This window comes from Esox lucius, chromosome 18, assembly GCF_011004845.1.
Source record: "Esox lucius isolate fEsoLuc1 chromosome 18, fEsoLuc1.pri, whole genome shotgun sequence".
NCBI classification, from domain to species: Eukaryota; Metazoa; Chordata; class Actinopteri; order Esociformes; family Esocidae; genus Esox; species Esox lucius.
Window position 1 is genome coordinate 12,441,140 of NC_047586.1, and position 19,121 is coordinate 12,460,260.

At 45.4% G+C, this 19,121-nt stretch overlaps 2 protein-coding genes across 3 annotated transcripts in view; both read right to left on the minus strand.

Annotated features, from left to right (window-relative positions):
* Positions 1–101: 101 nt before the first annotated feature.
* On the minus strand, positions 102–8,258 carry angel2 (angel homolog 2 (Drosophila)). Of its 2 annotated transcripts, none has more exons than XM_010882606.5 (9): positions 8,095–8,258; positions 6,453–6,907; positions 6,090–6,319; positions 5,763–5,832; positions 4,596–5,017; positions 4,215–4,323; positions 4,041–4,110; positions 3,484–3,650; positions 102–2,172 (listed from the first exon to the last, which is right to left on the minus strand). In XM_010882606.5, the coding sequence occupies exons 2-9, from the start codon at positions 6,898–6,900 to the stop codon at positions 1,922–1,924; spliced, it is 1,767 nt and encodes a 588-aa protein (XP_010880908.2). In that variant the 5' UTR covers positions 6,901–6,907; positions 8,095–8,258; the 3' UTR covers positions 102–1,921. The 2 variants fall into 2 exon arrangements, with proteins under 2 accessions (XP_010880908.2, XP_010880907.2); XM_010882605.4 differs by lacking the exon at positions 8,095–8,258 and adding an exon at positions 7,117–7,893.
* Positions 8,259–8,784: 526 nt separating this feature from the next.
* The window catches only part of galnt14 (UDP-N-acetyl-alpha-D-galactosamine:polypeptide N-acetylgalactosaminyltransferase 14 (GalNAc-T14)), a 74,742-nt gene continuing 64,405 nt past the window's right edge, over positions 8,785–19,121 (minus strand). Inside the window, exons 12-15 of the mRNA XM_029114674.2 lie at positions 18,533–18,616; positions 17,346–17,490; positions 12,628–12,747; positions 8,785–9,654 (exon numbers count right to left, since the gene is read on the minus strand). Coding sequence (XP_028970507.1) covers positions 9,496–9,654; positions 12,628–12,747; positions 17,346–17,490; positions 18,533–18,616 — 508 coding nt within the window. The 3' untranslated portion in view covers positions 8,785–9,495. The remainder of the gene's footprint in view (positions 9,655–12,627; positions 12,748–17,345; positions 17,491–18,532; positions 18,617–19,121) is intronic.

Here is a 19,121-nt window from a genome sequence, read left to right on the forward strand (position 1 = left end):
CCAGCTTTGTCAAATAAATCCCTCATTTCTGTAGCAACTCGGGGAATGCTAAAGTAAATATATTCCTCCGTGTCTACAGAAGAGAAACTTGTAAATCGTAATACTTTTCTCCTGGTTTTATATTTCTTATTTCCACAGATACACGGCACAATGTAACAGGTGGTTGTCAATGAGGGTTAAGGACAAGAGCAAAGGGCGCATCTTCAAAGTATTGGGATTCTTCTCAGAAAGATGGGTTATCCCCATTAGGCTGGATCTCACTAAACCACAAATGATAAGCCTGTGAACGTTTTCTTCCCAAAAAGTCCAAACCTGCTGGTAACAGAGGCTTCGCTGATGTCAGCAGAAGTAAGAAGCACTGGCTGAGACTAAAGACTTGAGTTCTCATGCCTTTAATCACACCATCAGCCAGACAAGTCAGCCAGGATCACAATTCAAAGCCTGTCAACAGCTTTATTTGGATGGGATGTTGAGGATGAAATGGCTAATTTTGTTCACAAGCATGTAGCTGACCAGGGCATCTTTACATTTGGCCTCAGACTTTGCCCTATTTCAGCTAGAATGTGAGAAATCAGAAAGTCAAATCAGAAACAGGGCCAAATACAACAGTGAACCCGTTGAAATTCACTACGGTTGTGGCATCATTTACAAGGCAAAACGAATACCAAAGATCACAGAATTGCTTCTTTGCCCAATTCAACTGTGAAGCTGAGAGTTGTTCTGCGATGTTTGTAACCGACAGTGCAACGTGGTATTGGAATACAAACAACACTCAGGATGTGGAGAGAAATTGCCTGCCAGGGCCTGACTTGTGATCCCTCATCAAAAGGCAGACTGACTAGGTTCTTAATGCCTTTCTCCTAAAACATGGGGGTTTGTCAAACTACAGTGGTTTACCTTTGTTCCTTTCCAGGTGAGAAAGATAAAAAGAAAAGAATAGTCCCACTTTCTCTGATCAGTTAAGTATAAAAACACATTTTCAGTAATGACCTCAGATTGGGTTAGCAATCCCCAGAAATCATTACAAACAATGTGCCATTAATACAGAGGTGACCTCTAAGCTGGTAGTGTCATTTCTGATCATTATTGCATTACATGAGGTGGTATAGCTGTGACTGAAAGCCTTCCATTTCAATACCAATAGGTAACCAAACACTACATTTCAAATGAACTTGTAAACATTCATTAAAATCTAAAATTATTCATATTGTGTTCAATAAATGTACAATTAAAATCATGTAATCAAGTAAAAAAAAAAAAGAAGAGAGAAATAGTAAACATCTGAACGCAGAAGCCTGGCCTTTACAGCAGGACTGCCATAATGTTTCTGAAATTAAAGCCCAGTTTCAGGGCAGTATCCAGGTCATGTGAGCCTGTGTAAAAGTCCATAGAGGGTGTTGTAAAAGGACAACATTGTTCATAGGCATGACACAACACCGACAAAGTAGCTGTGGTATTTTGGTTATATACTGCTAGCCCCTTGTGCCTTGCTGACAAACTGGAGACCAAGTTAGTTAGAACAGTAAAAATTCATTAGCATAACCGTGCTGTAGTCTCATATACCACTCCTTTCAGCCAATCAGCTTTTGGAGTTAAAACCAACTGGTGATTTTAACTCTAAAAACAAGTGGTGGTTCAACCCCTGAATGCTTATTGGCTGAAAGCTGTGGGCTATGTGAGGCTTTATAACATGGGTATTATCTATTATTGTTTTGTTGAAATTGTTTGGAACCACTTTTTAAATCAATAAGGCAAAACAGGCTTTGTGGTACATGGCCAATCTACCACAGCTAAGGGCTGTATCCAGTGTAAGTAAAACCTCCCTTAGCTGTGATATATTGGCCATATTCTGCTTTAATACTTATACTTACAATAGCTCCCAGCCAATCAACATCCAGGACCCCACCTACCTAGTTTATAATCATTGTTTCGTGAGAGGTGCAATATGTGTGGATTTCATGGTCTTGGCCATTGACCTCTCGTTCTGCCCGAGGCTCTGAGTCCCTGGCCCTAATGTCCATTCTTCGGGGCAAAGGCGGAAGCGGGCCAGTAGGGGCAGGTGGTCAGAGGAGTTGTGCTCATTGGGCAGCCCGTTGACAGCCTTCAGCTCGGTGTGTCCCACCAGGGCCAGTCTGGCCAGCAGCTGCAGCCCTCGCCTGGGCAATGGACCTTCTGAAAGGAACATACAACACGCCTCGATGAGGCCCAGAGGCTTTCCTCTGTCATGGATGTCAGTGCAGCCTGGGAGACCTTATCCCCCCCCCCCAATGTACTGCAGCAGACTGCAGCATCTGGAGGTCCCACTGCAGGACCAAACTCAGCTAAAATAATACCATCAGATGCTACAAATACTTTGAGTACATACATCTATGTAGAATGTAGTGTATATCATCATACTTCCCACAGAAATTAGGGTTACTGACCTCTTTCCACTAGCCTGTCAACCCCCTTATGTCATAAATGGTCTGTGTGATGTGTGTGAATGTACACAATAGTATGTGAGTGGAGTCGAGCTTCCAAAAAGCCAGCTCATCGATTGGAGCGCTTGTTAAGCACTGCTCTACCGCTCAACGCCTTTCCCAACTGTTCAACTAAATAAAAACGCTTGTCGCTAACTGTAGTTACATCATGAAAAGCTGACCGTACATGCACTAATTTAAAACAGGCGACATGTCGTAGGCTATGCCTTTTAAATAAAACCTATACCGTCGAATAGGTTAGGCTGTATTATTAGCTTATTCAAAGTATATTCCTAGCCTATGAAGAAAGTATCTGCAGTAACCACAATGCTGGCAGGAAAATCAAGTGCCAAGCATTTAAAGAACATTTTGCATACTAAATATAATTTTTGAGAATAAAAAAATGTGTCTACACAAAAAAGCCAAAATGTTTGTCTTTCTAGTACTGCCCGTGCTGAGCGGAGACGATCTGATAGAATCTATGGACTGAGACATGGCGGACACTGTGTTGGTTATTACTGACATGGCAGAATCGTGTCTAGGTTCCCAAATTCTTTCTGCATATTATCGATGAGATCTGCTTGTGGAGTCAGTCTCTCTGCCAGGGTTTTGTAGGGGACGCACAACGTTTAATATTCTGCCCCCACACTGCTGGGGCATTATGGGCAGAAAACACCTTTTTCTCCTGCTAAGTTCATTGCTCCTAATAGAAATACTAATTCATTCATTACTAGCCCAATAATATGCTACCTTAAATTAGCACCAGAATAAGCCTGATTAAAACATGTGGGACCTTCTACTCCGTCAACACACAAGTTTCGTCATGAAAGCCGCGAACTCAGTGGCAGCTTCATCAAAAAGCCGAGCAGCCCCTCAGAAACCCGACCAAACGGCCCTGCTAAAACGGGCATGCCGTGACCACATGAGGGGAACGGTGCTGGAGCCGCATTGAGCGACAGCCTTCTGGCCCGTTCAGATATCGTTCCAGGCTCCAGTCGAATGGGGCCCGCTCCTCGGTGTGTACCTGTCTGAATGGACATGTCCCCGGGTCCTGCCGAGTAGAATATGTAGTCCACGGTGATGGCTGTCCTGGAGTGACAGGTGGTGATCTCAGGTCGACCATCCTCCGTCAGGGAGTGGGAGTAGGCTGACGTCAGCCTCAGACCGTGCTCTATACTGGGCCGGGACTCACTGAGGGGAACAGGGCAAGGGACACTGTCACATGGGCCTCACTTTGACGGCTAATTAACACGGACTGGTGTGGGGTCCTCACTGGACAGACACACTTCTCCTATGAGCGGTTCCATCCAATCACATCAACATTATATGGTAACTCCTGTCTCCTCCGTTCCGTTAGTGTCTGCTGGCAGATGTGCGGACGCCGGTCAAAACAAATTAGATCTCAGTCGACCAGCACAGACACTCGACTGTTTGAAACGCATTAGAACTGAAGACAGGCAGTAATTCAGAGGATTATCAGGATTCCTGGTCACGTGACACAACTAAGAACTGAGTGGAAAAAAGCAGAGATGCAGCTAAGTCATTATTTCACCCGTGACATCCAAAATGGGGCTAACTGACCTGTTATAAGCTGCCAAAGCGCGGGCTTCAAAGTCCTGCACAGGGAGTTTTGAGATTCCCCCGTCGACCGCTTTTGAGGAGAGAAGAGCGTTTAGTTCATATACAGTTCAGGGGGCAGGGGGGAGTGACTGGTAGGGGGGTGATGATCTGAGCCAGTGTAGGCTGACGGGTTACCTGTAGGGGGGGGCTCGTACTGGCACTGCTGGGTGAGGCCCAGGCTCTGCGGCCAAATGGGTACGGTCAAGACCCGCTGGCCCTTGGAACGGTCCTCCTGCCCCGACACCTTCACCCACACCGGACACAGCGAGACAGGATGTTGTTTTAAGGTGTCGGATGCAGAAATAACTTATATTTATACATATAAAAGGTAGTATGCATAAAAGTGACAGAGAGGACGTCCAACCCAGATTAAAAAGGGACTAGAAACATATGGATGAAGACTCTATACAGGCTCACATTTTACAGCAGCTCTCTCTGACCCATGGGATCCCTCCGCACTAATCTGCATTAAGCACAGGGAGCATCGTCTGGGCGGACGGACCACGGAATCCTCACCTTGCCTATGGGAATGCCGTCGTACTCCAGCCTGCTCTCTCTGACAAAGTTGTACAGCGGGGACCAGGGGACGGAGTTGAAGTCCCCACAGAGGACGACTGGACAGGAGCTGCCGTCAGGGAGGCGGGACACCGTACTGATCTCAGCCAGAAGCATGGCTAACTGGGCCAGCTTAATGTCCCCGCGTCTGGGGTTGTACAGGAGGTGTGTGTTGGCCACACACATGCAGGCCTGTGGGCTGGAGGGTCCTGTGGGACGCAGTAACAGTACCAGACCCACGTTGTCCCGGTCCAGCAGAGGGACCCCCCGGCGGTAGAACTCCACGGGGTGACAGGACAGCAGTGAAAAGCGCTCCTTCTTATAGAAAATGGCACAGCCGTCAGGCTTCCTGCCTGTCCGGCGCTTGTATTCACACTGGTAACCTGGGGAAGGAAATGAACACAGCCCCATCAAAGCCAATTCAAAGAAATGAATATTTGCCATGCCCTCAATGTTTAGAAAAATATCCAATATCTAAACCAGTGTCTCCCTCTATTGGTCATGTGTAAACTCAGAGTTGAAATAAACTCCTCTGGGTATCCATTCACATTGAAGTCATTAAGTAGACACCCTAACCCAAAGATTACAGTAGGGAATAAATACATATTCATTCAGGTTCCCTGATGGGAATTGAATGGCCTCCCATGAACCGGCTGATCCCCCCCCCCCGATGACCTGGCTGATCCCTCCCAACCTGGGACCAAGATTTAGATTAGCCAATTACCGACCAAATAACCACTCAACTGCGTTAAAATGGAGAGCGTCTTCAATAGTGATGTATATGCTAGCACTAAGCATGTGTAAATATGAGGCAATATAAACAGCTTCTGCACGCAATTTCAGTTGTATCATTTAGGCTACATTTACACAGGCAAACCAATTCAGATCAGATTGTTCACTTACCGGCCTTTCGACCCATTAGATCAACACTAAAGTAGATCTAACGCGAAACATATAAATGTTTTTTTTTTTTTAAAGAGCCATTAGTAGGAATCTTATTATTTTTATACTGGTCTGTGTAAAAGCGGCCTATAACAGACAAATCAAAGCTGCTCAATTAGAAGAGGCCACGTGACAACGTAGTACCGGGTAACACAGGAAGTATAAAACAAAAAGGGAGCAAATTACCTAAAGCTTCTAGAGCGGGTTTCACTTGATTTACATAGTGGTCCTCTTGCACCTCCTGCAGACACATTATCTAAGGGGACAAGGTTTGACATCATTCAACACACCACAGCACCCAACATATCTAAAATAAAATGAATGAATCATAATCATTTCCAACAGCCTTGAACTGAACTAGGTATGACAGGGCCGCTGTATTGTGTATGCCGTTACCCGGGGTGACGAATGCGCTGGCGAGCATGTGAATCCATTACAAGCTAATAGAACATGTAAACGGAAGAACAAATATCTTTGTGCCTTCAGTAATGACTGACAACTGCATTCGCTTACATCTGCGTTGTGCTCTTTGAGCTCCTTTAGGATGTTGGAGAGCCTGTGGTTCCACCCGAGGAAGGAGGGGCTACAGTGTTTGTACAGATAGTTATTTTCATGTAGTAGGTCCTGAGAGAGGATGTTATATGACATCACAGAGAAGTCAAAGAGCGGTTCTCGTCCCTCTCCACCGGACTGTGGCCTGGACTTGTAGCGGTGGGAGAAGACCTCCCATTGTCTCCTCAACTCTGGAAATGCACAAACAAAACAATATTGTTATGGTGAACAACTGAATGGCACTGCTCCACTGGATCAATGCCATATCAAACCGTAACCACCTTGGGTATATTTCTTTAGCAAAGATTTAAACAGGAGTATCACCTAATGCTGGTCTTGGTGGACTTGTCCCAGGAGGCAGCGGTGGCGTTCCATTTTTGAACCAGTAGTTGGAACTGGTTGGGGCACTGTGTGCCTTTTGGGACGGATACTCGTGTTTGGGGGGGCAGTTGGACCTATCCCCTGGACCCCTTTCTTCTGCACTCTTCCTCCGCTTATGTGGAGGCTCCTTATCAGAGCGTTCCATCAGTCCAAGGTGGAAGGGCCGATTAGAAAAACCATAAAAAGGGAATCCTGGTGGGGGCTGTTGCCTGGTATCTGGAGGTCGAAAGGCCCCTGTTAGGTGCCTATTAGGGTGGGAGAGTTGAGGCCAAGGAGGCATACCCGGCCGACATGGATAGTTACGGAATTCTACGTTCCTCCAGCCGCCCAACCGGACTTTAGCTGGGGGCAACCAGTGAGAGCCAAACGTGGTCAGGTGTCTAGAAAACATGGGTAGACTGCGGGAGAGAAATTATATGAACGTCTCAACTCAAGAAAGAAGGGACGCATAGCTGCGGCTGCGTTTCCTTTACAAATGTACATACTGTTTTCCAATAGCACGGACTTGCTTAGGCAAATGAAATAACTACTTTGTTGTTGATCATGACATGACCACTTTAGCAGGTTAAGCTACCTACGTAGCTAGTTAGCATGAACATAAACTTACATTCCGTCAGGTTTTGGATTGACATGTCTTATGCTTTGATGCCGAGACATCTCAGATTATCAGCAAACATCACCGTGTGTTCCACGACACAGCAAACAAATGTCTATACCGAAAACAAACCGGAATCTAGCTAGCTACTGTACTAGCTAGCGTTTTACGTACCACCCTGATCTCGCGAGGCCAGGAACAATGGCCTTGTTCAAGAGTATCTAAACCGCAATGTATCATGGTTAACGTGTCATTGATTATCAGTGTTCGTGAAGTTTAGGATAGTATCCACTGAGCTCGCGAGATAACGGTGGTAGGTATGATGCTAAAAACAGAGACCGCAAAGGATGGATTCAGCCGTAGATGACCACAGAAAATTGGCTAATATTTTATGGGTGGGGCGAAGTAAGCGTAATGGGACTGAGCTACGTTCAGTGGGTTTTTACGTTCTGTAACGTTAGAAATGTATTATGCAGAACAAACGAGCATCTGCGATTCACGTCCGAAAACGCTTATCAACTGAATATAATACTTGTGTTGTGCTCCTGGTAGAAAACATGAACCAGTGAAATGTCTCGGTCAGGGTCTGCGGGGAATCAGACCAGCAAGGCCCCACCCGGCCCCATCCTGCTAAACAAGCGCTTTGTTTTTAGTAACGGGATATGTAGTGTTTATGCACAATAACTTCAAACCTAAGAAAATAATCACTAGAAAACCAGTGTGAATAACGTTTACCGAAAAAACTACATCTCCCAAACAAAAGTCAGAATAGAGGACACGGAAAACACTTACATTTAAATTTGTAAGATACTATACATTCTTCAAAATATTTTAGAGCAAATAGTAATTGATTCCCAACATGTTTAGCTGACATCTGCATGTACTCAACGAAGACTAATTCATTCGTTCCCTATAATAAGGGCATTGCTACCAATAGCTAGCTAACATTACACCAGCCGGTATCTGATAGCGTGACATAACACATCATACCTGCGAATGATCCTTTCCACCTGGAATTTAGCCAGGCATGTTCTTTTTGTTATTAGGCTATTTATCGCAATCCTTTCATTTAAGCCATGTTTACGGGCAATACCGCTTGCCGTTCGCCTGTCTCTGCAAAACGTATTGATATGCAGAACATAGTAGTCTATAGGCTTCCTCACTATGGGTTGATGTGACTGCACCTTACTGGATGATTCTGGTATTACCCACCGAGGGGTGCTGGTACGAACAGCATCTAATTAAACATTTCGTTAACTTTGAATTATTGATGAACATTGATATTAGATACTGTGGTGAATTCGAACTGTGTTAAATCATGGTCTATTTCTCATTGCATGATTATAAAATGTTGTCAAAATATGTATACATATTGTATGTACTTGGGTGTTTTGAGTTATTGTCTTTCCCCAGAATCCAGCTAGCCTTCAAATTCATTCATTACAAACAGATTGCCTTTCTATTAGAAATCTGTGGTCAAAAGCAGAATTTATGGTTCCTCTACAATGGCAAATCTTACAGGTCCTTATTCAGCAAATTACCCCCAAAAACATCCCTCATTCACCACCGTATAGTTGATATGGGACAATTATTTCACAGTGAAGACAATTATTTCACAGTGATGTGACTGATCAGAGGAAGCATTACAATACAGAAATGGCACACAACCTAGAGAGATGGGGGCAATCATGATTTGCAGGGGATCATTTGGTGCTGCATTACTTAATTAATTACATAACTTAAACAAGTTTAGAAATATTGTGTTCACTCTGGTGCCCTGTAGCTAATATTAGGATATGTTTGAAGATCTGAAAACAGTGACAAAAATATCCAAATCAGAAACAGGCCAACAATTTTTTAACAACACTGTAGACCACAAAAATAACAAACATTTTCTAGATTTGTTTTATTTCCAGTTTTGACATCGCAACACACAAAGCTTGTGTGGTTTTCAGTATCATAGCCATTATCCTTGAAAAAGCCATTTCAAATAACTGAATCCTAGCTACAATCCATATTTGATCACCATTCAAATGTCCTAACAGAGATCTATTGAAGTCTTAATCACAACTTTTATATGTGAAGCAGCACTTAGGAAAATAGTCCTGACAGATCACATGAGTTTCCATGACAAGAGTAATGAAAACGTGTCCACCGTATTTCAATCAGAATCAGCCCACAATACATGACTTCAGCCTGCTGAATGTCCTGTTAAACACTTGAATGTGCTCATGTCAGTCCAAGTCCCTGTCATCTTATAAAGACTAATCTCAGCGACTGAAAAATACCCTTTAACTTTGGTGTCCCTCCTCTCTATTCCCCCTGTCTCTTTCTGAAAGCTCATACGTGCTTATAGGGTATTCCTCCTCCACAGGAAGTGATGCAGGTGGATCAAGAGAAGTACATCTCCCATCTCTGGGTGTAGGCTGTTAGTTCACAGGGGCTGATCACCAGCATCTTGCTGCTCTCCATGCCATCTAATGCCATCTCACTGTCCAGGCAGAAGTGGGAGGCCAGATGCTCCAGGTGGGTGCCTGACTTCTGCCAACGCTGGAACACAGATCCTACCATCAATACTGTACACAGGAATACATCATCATGTCATTCAACTCTCATCGTCCATTTTTATTTTTTCACTCATCTGCATGCAATCAGATAACAAGGAAATATTGTCCGGGCAGCAGGTGTCTGGAACTTAACCTGTAACATTGTTCACATCTAATGCAGCTAATGATTGTGTGTGTGTGTGTGGCTTTGTCTCACTATAGGTTGTGTTCCCTTGTTCAGACTACATGAATCAGCCGGTGGTGGTATGCCGCATCACTGACAGTGTGATTGACGGATTGAATGCTTATATGTACAGTATACTGATCCTGGCGTTGTACAATCTGTCAGGTGTCAAAAAAACCTGGGCAGATGTACAGGCCTATTTCATTTGAAACTATTCACAATATGGAATGACCATTATCTTTACATCAATTGCTTACTGATCGTCCATCTTTCGTAGGCCCCTGGGACATTTATTTAGGGGGCCTCAGTCGTCCTCAACTTCGCGTTGCTTATCTCTGACTATTTCCCCTACTTTCCACTATTCACCACTAGATGTCCCTCTTCATTCAATTTCTGTTGTGTCACAATCATTCAGAGCAGGGAATATTATTTGTTCGGATATGTTGATATGGAAGGAACTAATTAGCATATTAAAAAAACTAGAGGATATTAACAAACATTCCAGGAATTTATCGATCTCATGCATTTATCACTGGTTAAACAGCTGCCTGGAAAAGCCTGTTGCCAAAACAGTACGAGGGCATATTATGATCATTTATCTCCTCGGTGGTGGAACCAACAGAGTGGATATATGACACTGATACAGAGTGTCTTTGTTCCACAGTATTTAGGGTCAGTGAACAGAAACATGCTGTGTTCCATTGTGCCCCTGATCAAAGCAGCGAAGACTCAAATTGCCATGACACGTTTTTTTTTTTTTTTTATGAAGAAAAGGGAGACTGCACTAAAATAATTAAAACTAAATCAATTAGTATTCAGTGCATGTGGTGCCTCAAAGTCATTCTTCTTGTTACTGGCTGTTGAAGCACAATTAATAGTAAAGCAAATGTGTGGGCTCCTGACATCCTGGCTCCGCTGTAGCCTACAGTGGCCTGAAGGAACACATGAGCATGGCTCTAATTATCTATCATCATTTCAGTTTCAGTCTGTGTGCCAGGGGTGGAACATGCCGCTCTGAGAGCCTTCTTAGCAGTAGGAAGTTCTGTATACCTGAGCAAATCGTGACATGTGGAGAGCTGGGGCTAGTGTTGGCAGTGTTCAGATACTAAAGCTGTAGTATCAAGTGCAAACGTATCTATACATGCAACGTTCCCTTGACCGACTGGCCTGTCTATTTGGTTTGAAGCATGTTATTTTATCATCTTTTTCAATGTGGTTCTCCACTGACCTTGATTTCTTTAGTCCTAGACTAGGCTTAATCTGTGTCCGCTAAACTGGACCTTCAGGATCCCCATATATATCACACACCGTGTACTACATACGTAGATGTATTCCTGATTATCTGTTCCTGCAGTGACCACTCAAACAAAACAACGATGACACATTTTACATTTGTTCCTGCTATTCAAAACACCCTCCCACTCATAAACAGTACGCGCCCACTTTGTTTTGGTTTGGTTTTCCTATTGTTCACAAAGAATGTCATACATTAATTCATACATACAACCTTTCCAGACAGCCTGAAACCACATAAACCACATTGCCAGCATCCTGTTAGAGGAGCTCCATATCCATCAGACTGAGGACCGTGCCTCAGTCACTGGCTCCAGCGGCCGGCTGGTGATGCAGGGAAAACCCAGAGCTCCTAGTTTCGCCCTCCTGGGGCCTTCATGCTGTGCCATCAAATTGCCTGAGTGAAAAGTTGATTTATGGCTGGTCAAAAGCCTCTTTGCTCGTTTGCAGCAGGGGTGACTAGAGTGTTTTGGTGGCGAGCAGGTCTTGTGTGGTAATCCGGCTGTTCAGTGGGGGGGATGGGTGCCCTCCGGGCAGTTACCTGTTTAAGGGGGGGGATGGGCGCCCTCCGGGCTGTTACCTGTTTAAGGGGGGTGATGGGCGCCCTCCAGGCTGTTACCTGTTTGTTTATTTTTGTGGGGGTGGGGGCACCCTCCGGGCTGTTACCTGTTTAAGGGGGGTGATGGGCGCCCTCCGGGCTGTTACCTGTTTAAGGGGGGTGATGGGCGCCCTCCGGGCTGTTACCTGTTTAAGGGGGGTGATGGGCGCCCTCCGGGCTGTTACCTGTTTAAGGGGGGTGATGGGCGCCCTCCGGGCTGTTACCTGTTTAAGGGGGGTGATGGGCGCCCTCCGGGCTGTTACCTGTTTAAGGGGGGTGATGGGCGCCCTCCGGGCTGTTACCTGTTTAAGGGGGGTGATGGGTGCCCTCTGGGCTGTTACCTGTTTAAGGGGGGTGATGGGCACCCTCCGGGCTGTTACCTGTTTAAGGGGGGTGATGGGCACCCTCCGGGCTGTTACCTGTTTAAGGGGGGTGATGGGCGCCCTCTGGGCTGTTACCTGTTTAAGGGGGGTGATGGGCGCCCTCCGGGCTGTTACCTGTTTAAGGGGGGTGATGGGCACCCTCCGGGCTGTTACCTGTTTAAGGGGGGTGATGGGCACCCTCCGGGCTGTTACCTGTTTAAGGGGGGTGATGGGCACCCTCCGGGCTGTTACCTGTTTAAGGGGGGTGATGGGCGCCCTCCGGGCTGTTACCTGTTTAAGGGGGGTGATGGGCTCCCTCCGGGCTGTTACCTGTTTAAGGGGGGTGATGGGCGCCCTCCGGGCTGTTACCTGTTTAAGGGGGAGGATGGGCGCCCTCCAGGCTGTTACCTGTTTGTTTATTTTTGTGGGGGTGTGGGCACCCTCCAGGCTGTTACCTGTTTCAGGGGAGGATGGGCGACCTCCGGGCTGTTACCTATTTCGGGTTGGGGGGGGGGGGGCGGGCACCCTCCGGGCTGTTACCTGTTTCCCGTCACCGATGTTGCAGGGCATGAGCATGACCTGGGAGGCAGGGAAGGTGGTGGACAGAGAGAGGCAGTGCTGCTGCTGGCGGATCTGCTGGCCATGTGTGTAGATCCACTCCTGAGAAGATACATTTTTACATTGAAACAAATACCGCAACACGCTATCAATTCTTTATAACATACTCCTGTGATATGCTGTATCCCAGCCTGAGACTTAGAATAGTCCTGGACTAATAATCAAGCACAGCGGGAATTTATTTTTAATCCTTGACTAGACAATGTGTCCGGGAAACTGCCCCTAAACGTTAAAGATAAAATGAATATTTTTGTCCTGTTTCACATTTGTACAAGTGAACTGTGTAGGTGCGATAGGCATGTATTTTTTGGATAACACTGAAACATCCTCAACGTGGGGTCACTGTCAGGGGTCAGCTATGTTTAATGGTAACACTGAAGCCATTTGTTTTAAGAGCCTTGCTCAAGTGCACATGAACAGATTTCCCCCCTCCTTCTAGGCTCCTGGATTTGAACTAGAACCCTTTCTCTAACTGGCCCCCAGGCTCTAACCTCAAAGCCACCTGTCACCCAAGCGCGAACAATAACGCAGCACAATTACACACAATAATGAGCTACTGATAATAGAAAATATTGAAACACCCACAGAATGGGTTTGAATGAGTGCAGGCTACATCCAATCACAAGGCAACACAATCACAAGGCAACACAATCCCTGTACCGAGGAAGAGTGTGCGTCTCCAGTCCAGCACACACCACTACCCACGCCTCCAGTGCATCTGTCTCTGGGAGCGGGTTCAGTCTACAGGAACATTCCATACATCATGAAATAATAAGAGTCTGTCTCTGTGGATCGAGACCAGAGAATATCATTGAGCTGGCATACTGGAGATTGATACACACATGCACACTTGCATGCACACACACACACACACACACACGCACGCACGCACGCACACAGTCAAGTCTCAAGAGTGGCCAGAACCCAGAATGCAAAATTAAATTCCTTAAGTCCCATGTCCCAGACACAGACATTCTAATTTCATTGACCACTTAAACTCGTAAAGGACCCAGAAGCAGCGCCACTCAGCCTGCCTGTGTATGGTGACGCACTCACGTCCAGCCACTGGCCACGGTCTAGCCAGCTCACACAAGATTATATATTGACACAATTATCCGACCACTGAGACAATGAGTCACGACCTCTAGTCTTTTATGGTAGAATGTCCAATGGAAAGTCACTCCTGTTACCAGTGGTACCAGGTGACATGCCTGTACTGATAAACATGAACTGGAGTCTCTTTTTATTTTCTAGTTGCATGTCTCCTAGCCTTGCGCTCGGGAAACAATAAAGCATCTGTCTTATTGTCTGGACCCCCGTATTGGTGGAGAGAGATGGTGTATGTATTTAGCCTGTGCATGATGGAGGCAAGACAACTCCCAGGCCAAGCTATAACTCTTACCGGTCAGGTATGCCTACTCAAATGCAGAGCACACTGACAGCTATTGATTTCCCACAAGTGACTCATATACATGTGATTACATGTAGAATATTTAAGATCTTGTCAGTGGTTTCGCGCGGTATCACAGAAACAAGTCGATGGCAAGCAGCACCTAATTACCGACGCGAAGGCATGAAGAGGGTTCTGGCAAAGTAGCTTGGTGACAGTTAAGGAGACAAATTGAGCCCTGAGCAGCAGTTGTGATGAGGACCTTACTATACTAAATGTTTAGCAAGGTGACACAGCAGGAAGTGTGATGAGATTTCAGTAAGCAATGAGGCTGACATCTCACCCAAAAGACGTGCTAGACGTCTGCGTTTCAGTCAACAAGATAGAAGTGTGAAGATATAATGTCTACTTATTGCCAGATGTTAACACAAAAACGTTTGGCCCCAACGCTAAAACACCAGAAGTGCTTGGAACGTCAGTGATGAGCGAGCGCATAACTGATTTCCTATCGAACATAGTGGTGGCCCCATTGGTGTTGTACAAGTCTCTTATGACAAGAAATGTTACTGCAATGGAGTGTTTGCAAGTACATGAAATACACTCTTGTGAACTACAAGGGTGTGTTAACATTCCTACCGAGCAACAGGGGTCTTAACAAAAATCACCTAGACAGAAGGTGGCTTTGTCAATACACTGTTTGATAGCATCTAGGGATGGACTATGGACAGTAGGCAGCCCAGAGGAGCCTGTGTCCAGTGTGGCCTACGTTACAGACAACTCTTATGATCAAAAACCACCCTATTTTCTATCAAACCACCCCTTTCGCACAACTTGCTGAAAATAGAAGAAATATTTATCCTACTCCAATCAATAACACGTAGGCTTTTTTCAACCAGAGACGTTTTGGTTTTTGTCTCGTTCACTATAACAAGCTCTACAAGACGAAGAGGGCGACAGCACAACCCCTTCTCTTTGAAAAAGTAACTTTAGAACCATTTAGGATTCCACTTACAACCTCTTGCTCAAAATAGAACCAGCGCAAGGGTGCTCCGCATATTGTTATACTAAAATGGTTTCATCCAAAATGGAAGTGTTTCAAATGGTTCTACATTGTACTCGTCCTAGAGTGCAATAACAAAACAAATACAATATCATAGATTTATGAATTACCTAGACAGAATTGTACAGTTGAACAAAACATGTTTTTTTTAATAGGGAATTGGCCTACATCAGCATGAAAATTGTGTGATATTTTACAGGCTGTTATGAAACATAATGTTCTGCCTTGAGAACACAGCCCGTATTGTAAAGGACAAGCTCATCATACCAGCTGGTCCACATGGATCATCAGTCAAACTCCTTCCCTGCAGCAGTCACATCAATACATTACTGTCTGGCTGCAAAAAGAATCACATCAACTGGAATCATCACAGGTTACAGGGCCTGAGTGTGTGTGTGTTGTTGCATGTGTGTGTGTGCGTGCACGCATGCCTATTTGTGTTACCAGAGGGCAGCAGTGTGGACGTACTGTGCTGTGGATATCAGTGTTTTTCTGTGGCCAGAACAGACTGAACAGCAGGCCCAATGCTGGGTAAAAAAGAGTAGAGGGCTGTAATAAACAGGTCCAGCTGGGCTTTTGGGGTGTGAGTGTGTTGTGAGTGCAAGTGTGTGTGCGTGTGAGTGTGTTGCATGGCAGGTGGGTGGAGACGAAGCCTGCTAGCAGATTAACAGATCAGAAGGCAGAGGGCATGCACATATCACTGCTTAACAGGATAAACTGCACTGTGGAAATGGGCTCTGTATTAAATCTAATTACCATGCAGTAATGGCACAGCTTTTTACGATGTCCGTTGTGGCGCGCCAATGTTAATTTAATGTTAATCTAGCATGGCTCCAAGTCTAGCGCAGGCTGAGTGATACTTCAGGAGACAGGCTGGTTGGATAAAGGCTGCGCGAGAACATCAATCTAATCCTTCATATTGGCAGCTGTGTTTTCGCCTGAATCTCCTTCTACTTCCGAGTTTTAACCAGAACACCTGAGAACCACAAGCCTTGATCACAACGAACAGCTGTTGCCAACGTTCTACTAAATCTACGTCAAGGGCAGTCTCCTATGTAGACATATACATTCACGCAATTCTTAAATACTGGAAGGATATAATGGAACTCTGTGGGCTACTGCTGTGCTGAACAAGCCTAATAAGCCTACAGTACATTACTGCTGACACTCATTATACAGTAGCCTGTTTTAACACATTCCAGCACTGAATTAAATCTAAATAAAGCATAATGAGCTTCCTAGGGAAATGAATTGTGAAAGAGAAAACGCCCTCCTCCTGACCAAAACAGGTCCGAACGTCCAAGGGCCTTTGTTCCTGTTGCGTAACAAATACATTTCTCGTGTATCATCTGATTTACACCATTTAAATTACCTGTCAAAGGGCAACAGTTGGTCTTAGATAAAGCTTGATCGCTTCTGGGAAATGTATTCATGACTTCCCAAACATAAGAGTGTGAATGTGAGCCAGGGCTAAGTGTACAAGTGGGACAGCCGCTGGTAGTGGGGAGACTGAGCCTGTATGCAGAAATGGTGTTTGGGAATTTCCTGTGGGGGCTAAGAGAGAGCTATTGATCACCTGGACATGTCTGCCTGCTGGTGGCACTGACAGCCAGAAAGAGGGAGAAAGAGAGAGAGAGAGAGGGAGGGGGGGAGGGAAAGAAAGAGAAGGGTGAAGGAGAAAAGAGATAGAGGTGGAGAGAGACAGACGGAAGTCTGAGAGAGCCATCTGAGCGGGAACACCCAGTTGAATTCCACAAGTGCAAGATGATGCTTGTCTGACTGAATTGTATAGAGACGGAAGAAAAACATGACAGGAGGAGCAAAGGCAGACGGGGAGGATGGCTCGGCCCATGTTTGTTCTAACACAGCGTGTGTACTGGAGAGGCTAACGAGGACAGATGCATTCTGACAGGGCGTGGAGATTGCAGTATAAACGGTACAGTGAGTGCTGTAGCTGCTGGAAACGCTTTGCCAAATATCCAAGCGGTAGTAATACAGAAGTAATGACTTCGGACTATAGACCATAGCTCTCTCTATTCTTTGTTGAGTCTGGCCTGGGACACACAGTAACTCCCTGTCAGTGAGCGGAGGTTGATTTGGCCTGAAACTCTGTGTTTATGAGTGGTGACCAGGCCTCTGCGTTGGAGTGCCTGGTGAGTCTTGGCTATGTGAGGTGAGTGTAGGCCGTACCTGATTGAGTGCTGGCACAGCTTTGGTTCCAATACAGGGTCCCATTGTGAGAGAGGGGAGATCCTGTCCCTCCGCCATCCGGGACTCCAGACAATTCTGTCTTTGACGAATCACCCCCGACTTTGAGTCTGAATCATCTGGCACTCTGAAAAACACACGGCACACATTTCTTTACGTATTTGTATTGTATATTAACCAGAGCAGACCGGGCCGAATAAGAACAGATGTATTATCTCAATGTGTTGTGAGGCTTATGCTTTCGATGGATTCATGGTCCCGTTTGTATACATGCAGATGAATAACTACTTATTGTAGAGATTTGCACTGAGGCTATTTAGAGGGCTACGTTCTAATGCTTCCTATAACAACGCCTGAACTCAATTATAATTAATATTTAAGTGTACAGGAAGAAAAAGCTCTTCTAACGGCATTGTCATTTATCAGAGGTACTGCGGGTAGAATTCACGCATCTGTGTGTGTGTGTGTGTGAGTGTGTGTGTGTGTGTGTGTGTGAGAGAGGTAAGTAATGGCGTCTGTTGCCAGTATGTGTCTGAGGAGGGTTTATAGCCCAGTTTCTTCACTTAGTCAGCAAACACGAACCTGGTAGCAGCAGCAGTAAATCCATCACACACACACAGATGTAATGTTTCTCATCCAGAATTTTTTTTATGTGTGCTCTGCAAGCCCTATGTAACAGCCTATGAGGACAACACCGCTTTCCATATGGTGCTGTCCATCTATAGGTCTGTAACATTCTCTGTGTACTGGTCTATGTTCTGCATCTCACTGCTGGCCTTTCACTGGAACAGGTCCTCATCTAGAAGCTTTCGCTCGGCTTCAGTCCATCCACCTGCTTTTCAACTTCATTTCAGTAAGTGTATTTTTTTTCCTTAAGTATGCAATTAACAGTTGTTCCAAATCCTCTAAAGGTCAGGCCGTGCCCTCTTTCTCCCCTGAGTCCACATTGTTCATTTCCTTCCATGGGATTAACCTAAACTCCCTTACGCCTGGCTGTTGTTGTATCAGTCAGATTGAGCTGCCGGCCTGCCTTTTGAAGCCAATGTCAGGGGACTTGGAGCAATCAGGGGGCAAAAAAAAGAGGAGCCCTAAATACAAAAAAGAATCATTAATCTATTCTGAATGAAACATAATGGGATGTGTGCGAGGGGCCGGACGCACACACTCACTTGAGCTCTGGGTAGACATTGTCCAGATACCACTTGAAGGATTTGCACTTGAGACTCTTGCGAAGCTCTTCCCTGCTGTGAATGCTGATAAGAGAGAGAGAGGGATAATAACTTCAGGGAGAGAGATGAACCTTTTTTTATAATGCTGTCCTGCTCCTATCACAGAAAAGACAGTGCTACACACTCTGTCACACGCACACTTGTGAAATCTACTGCTACAATAGGTAATGCAGGTAAACCATAAACCTTGTCTTTAAATGCCTGGAATGATGTGGTTCGAAGTGAACCATCTTAATCCATGTTAATCAAGCTAACATGTGATGTTATGCCATGGTGTATGGTGTGTAGACATATGTGGTGTGTACAGGTCTGTGGTATGTAGAATTCTGTGGTTTGTTGGGCAGTGGTTCCCAAGTCCAGTCCTTTAGTACCCCTGAAAGTTGTCATTATAATGTAGCCTCAGACAGGTACACCCGATTCAACTTAACAACTAATCATTTAGCCCTCAGTGAGTTAGACGGCTATGTTTGTTCAGCGCCAAAACAACAACGTGTGCCACTGGCGATATGGGAGGACTGGAGTGGAGAAC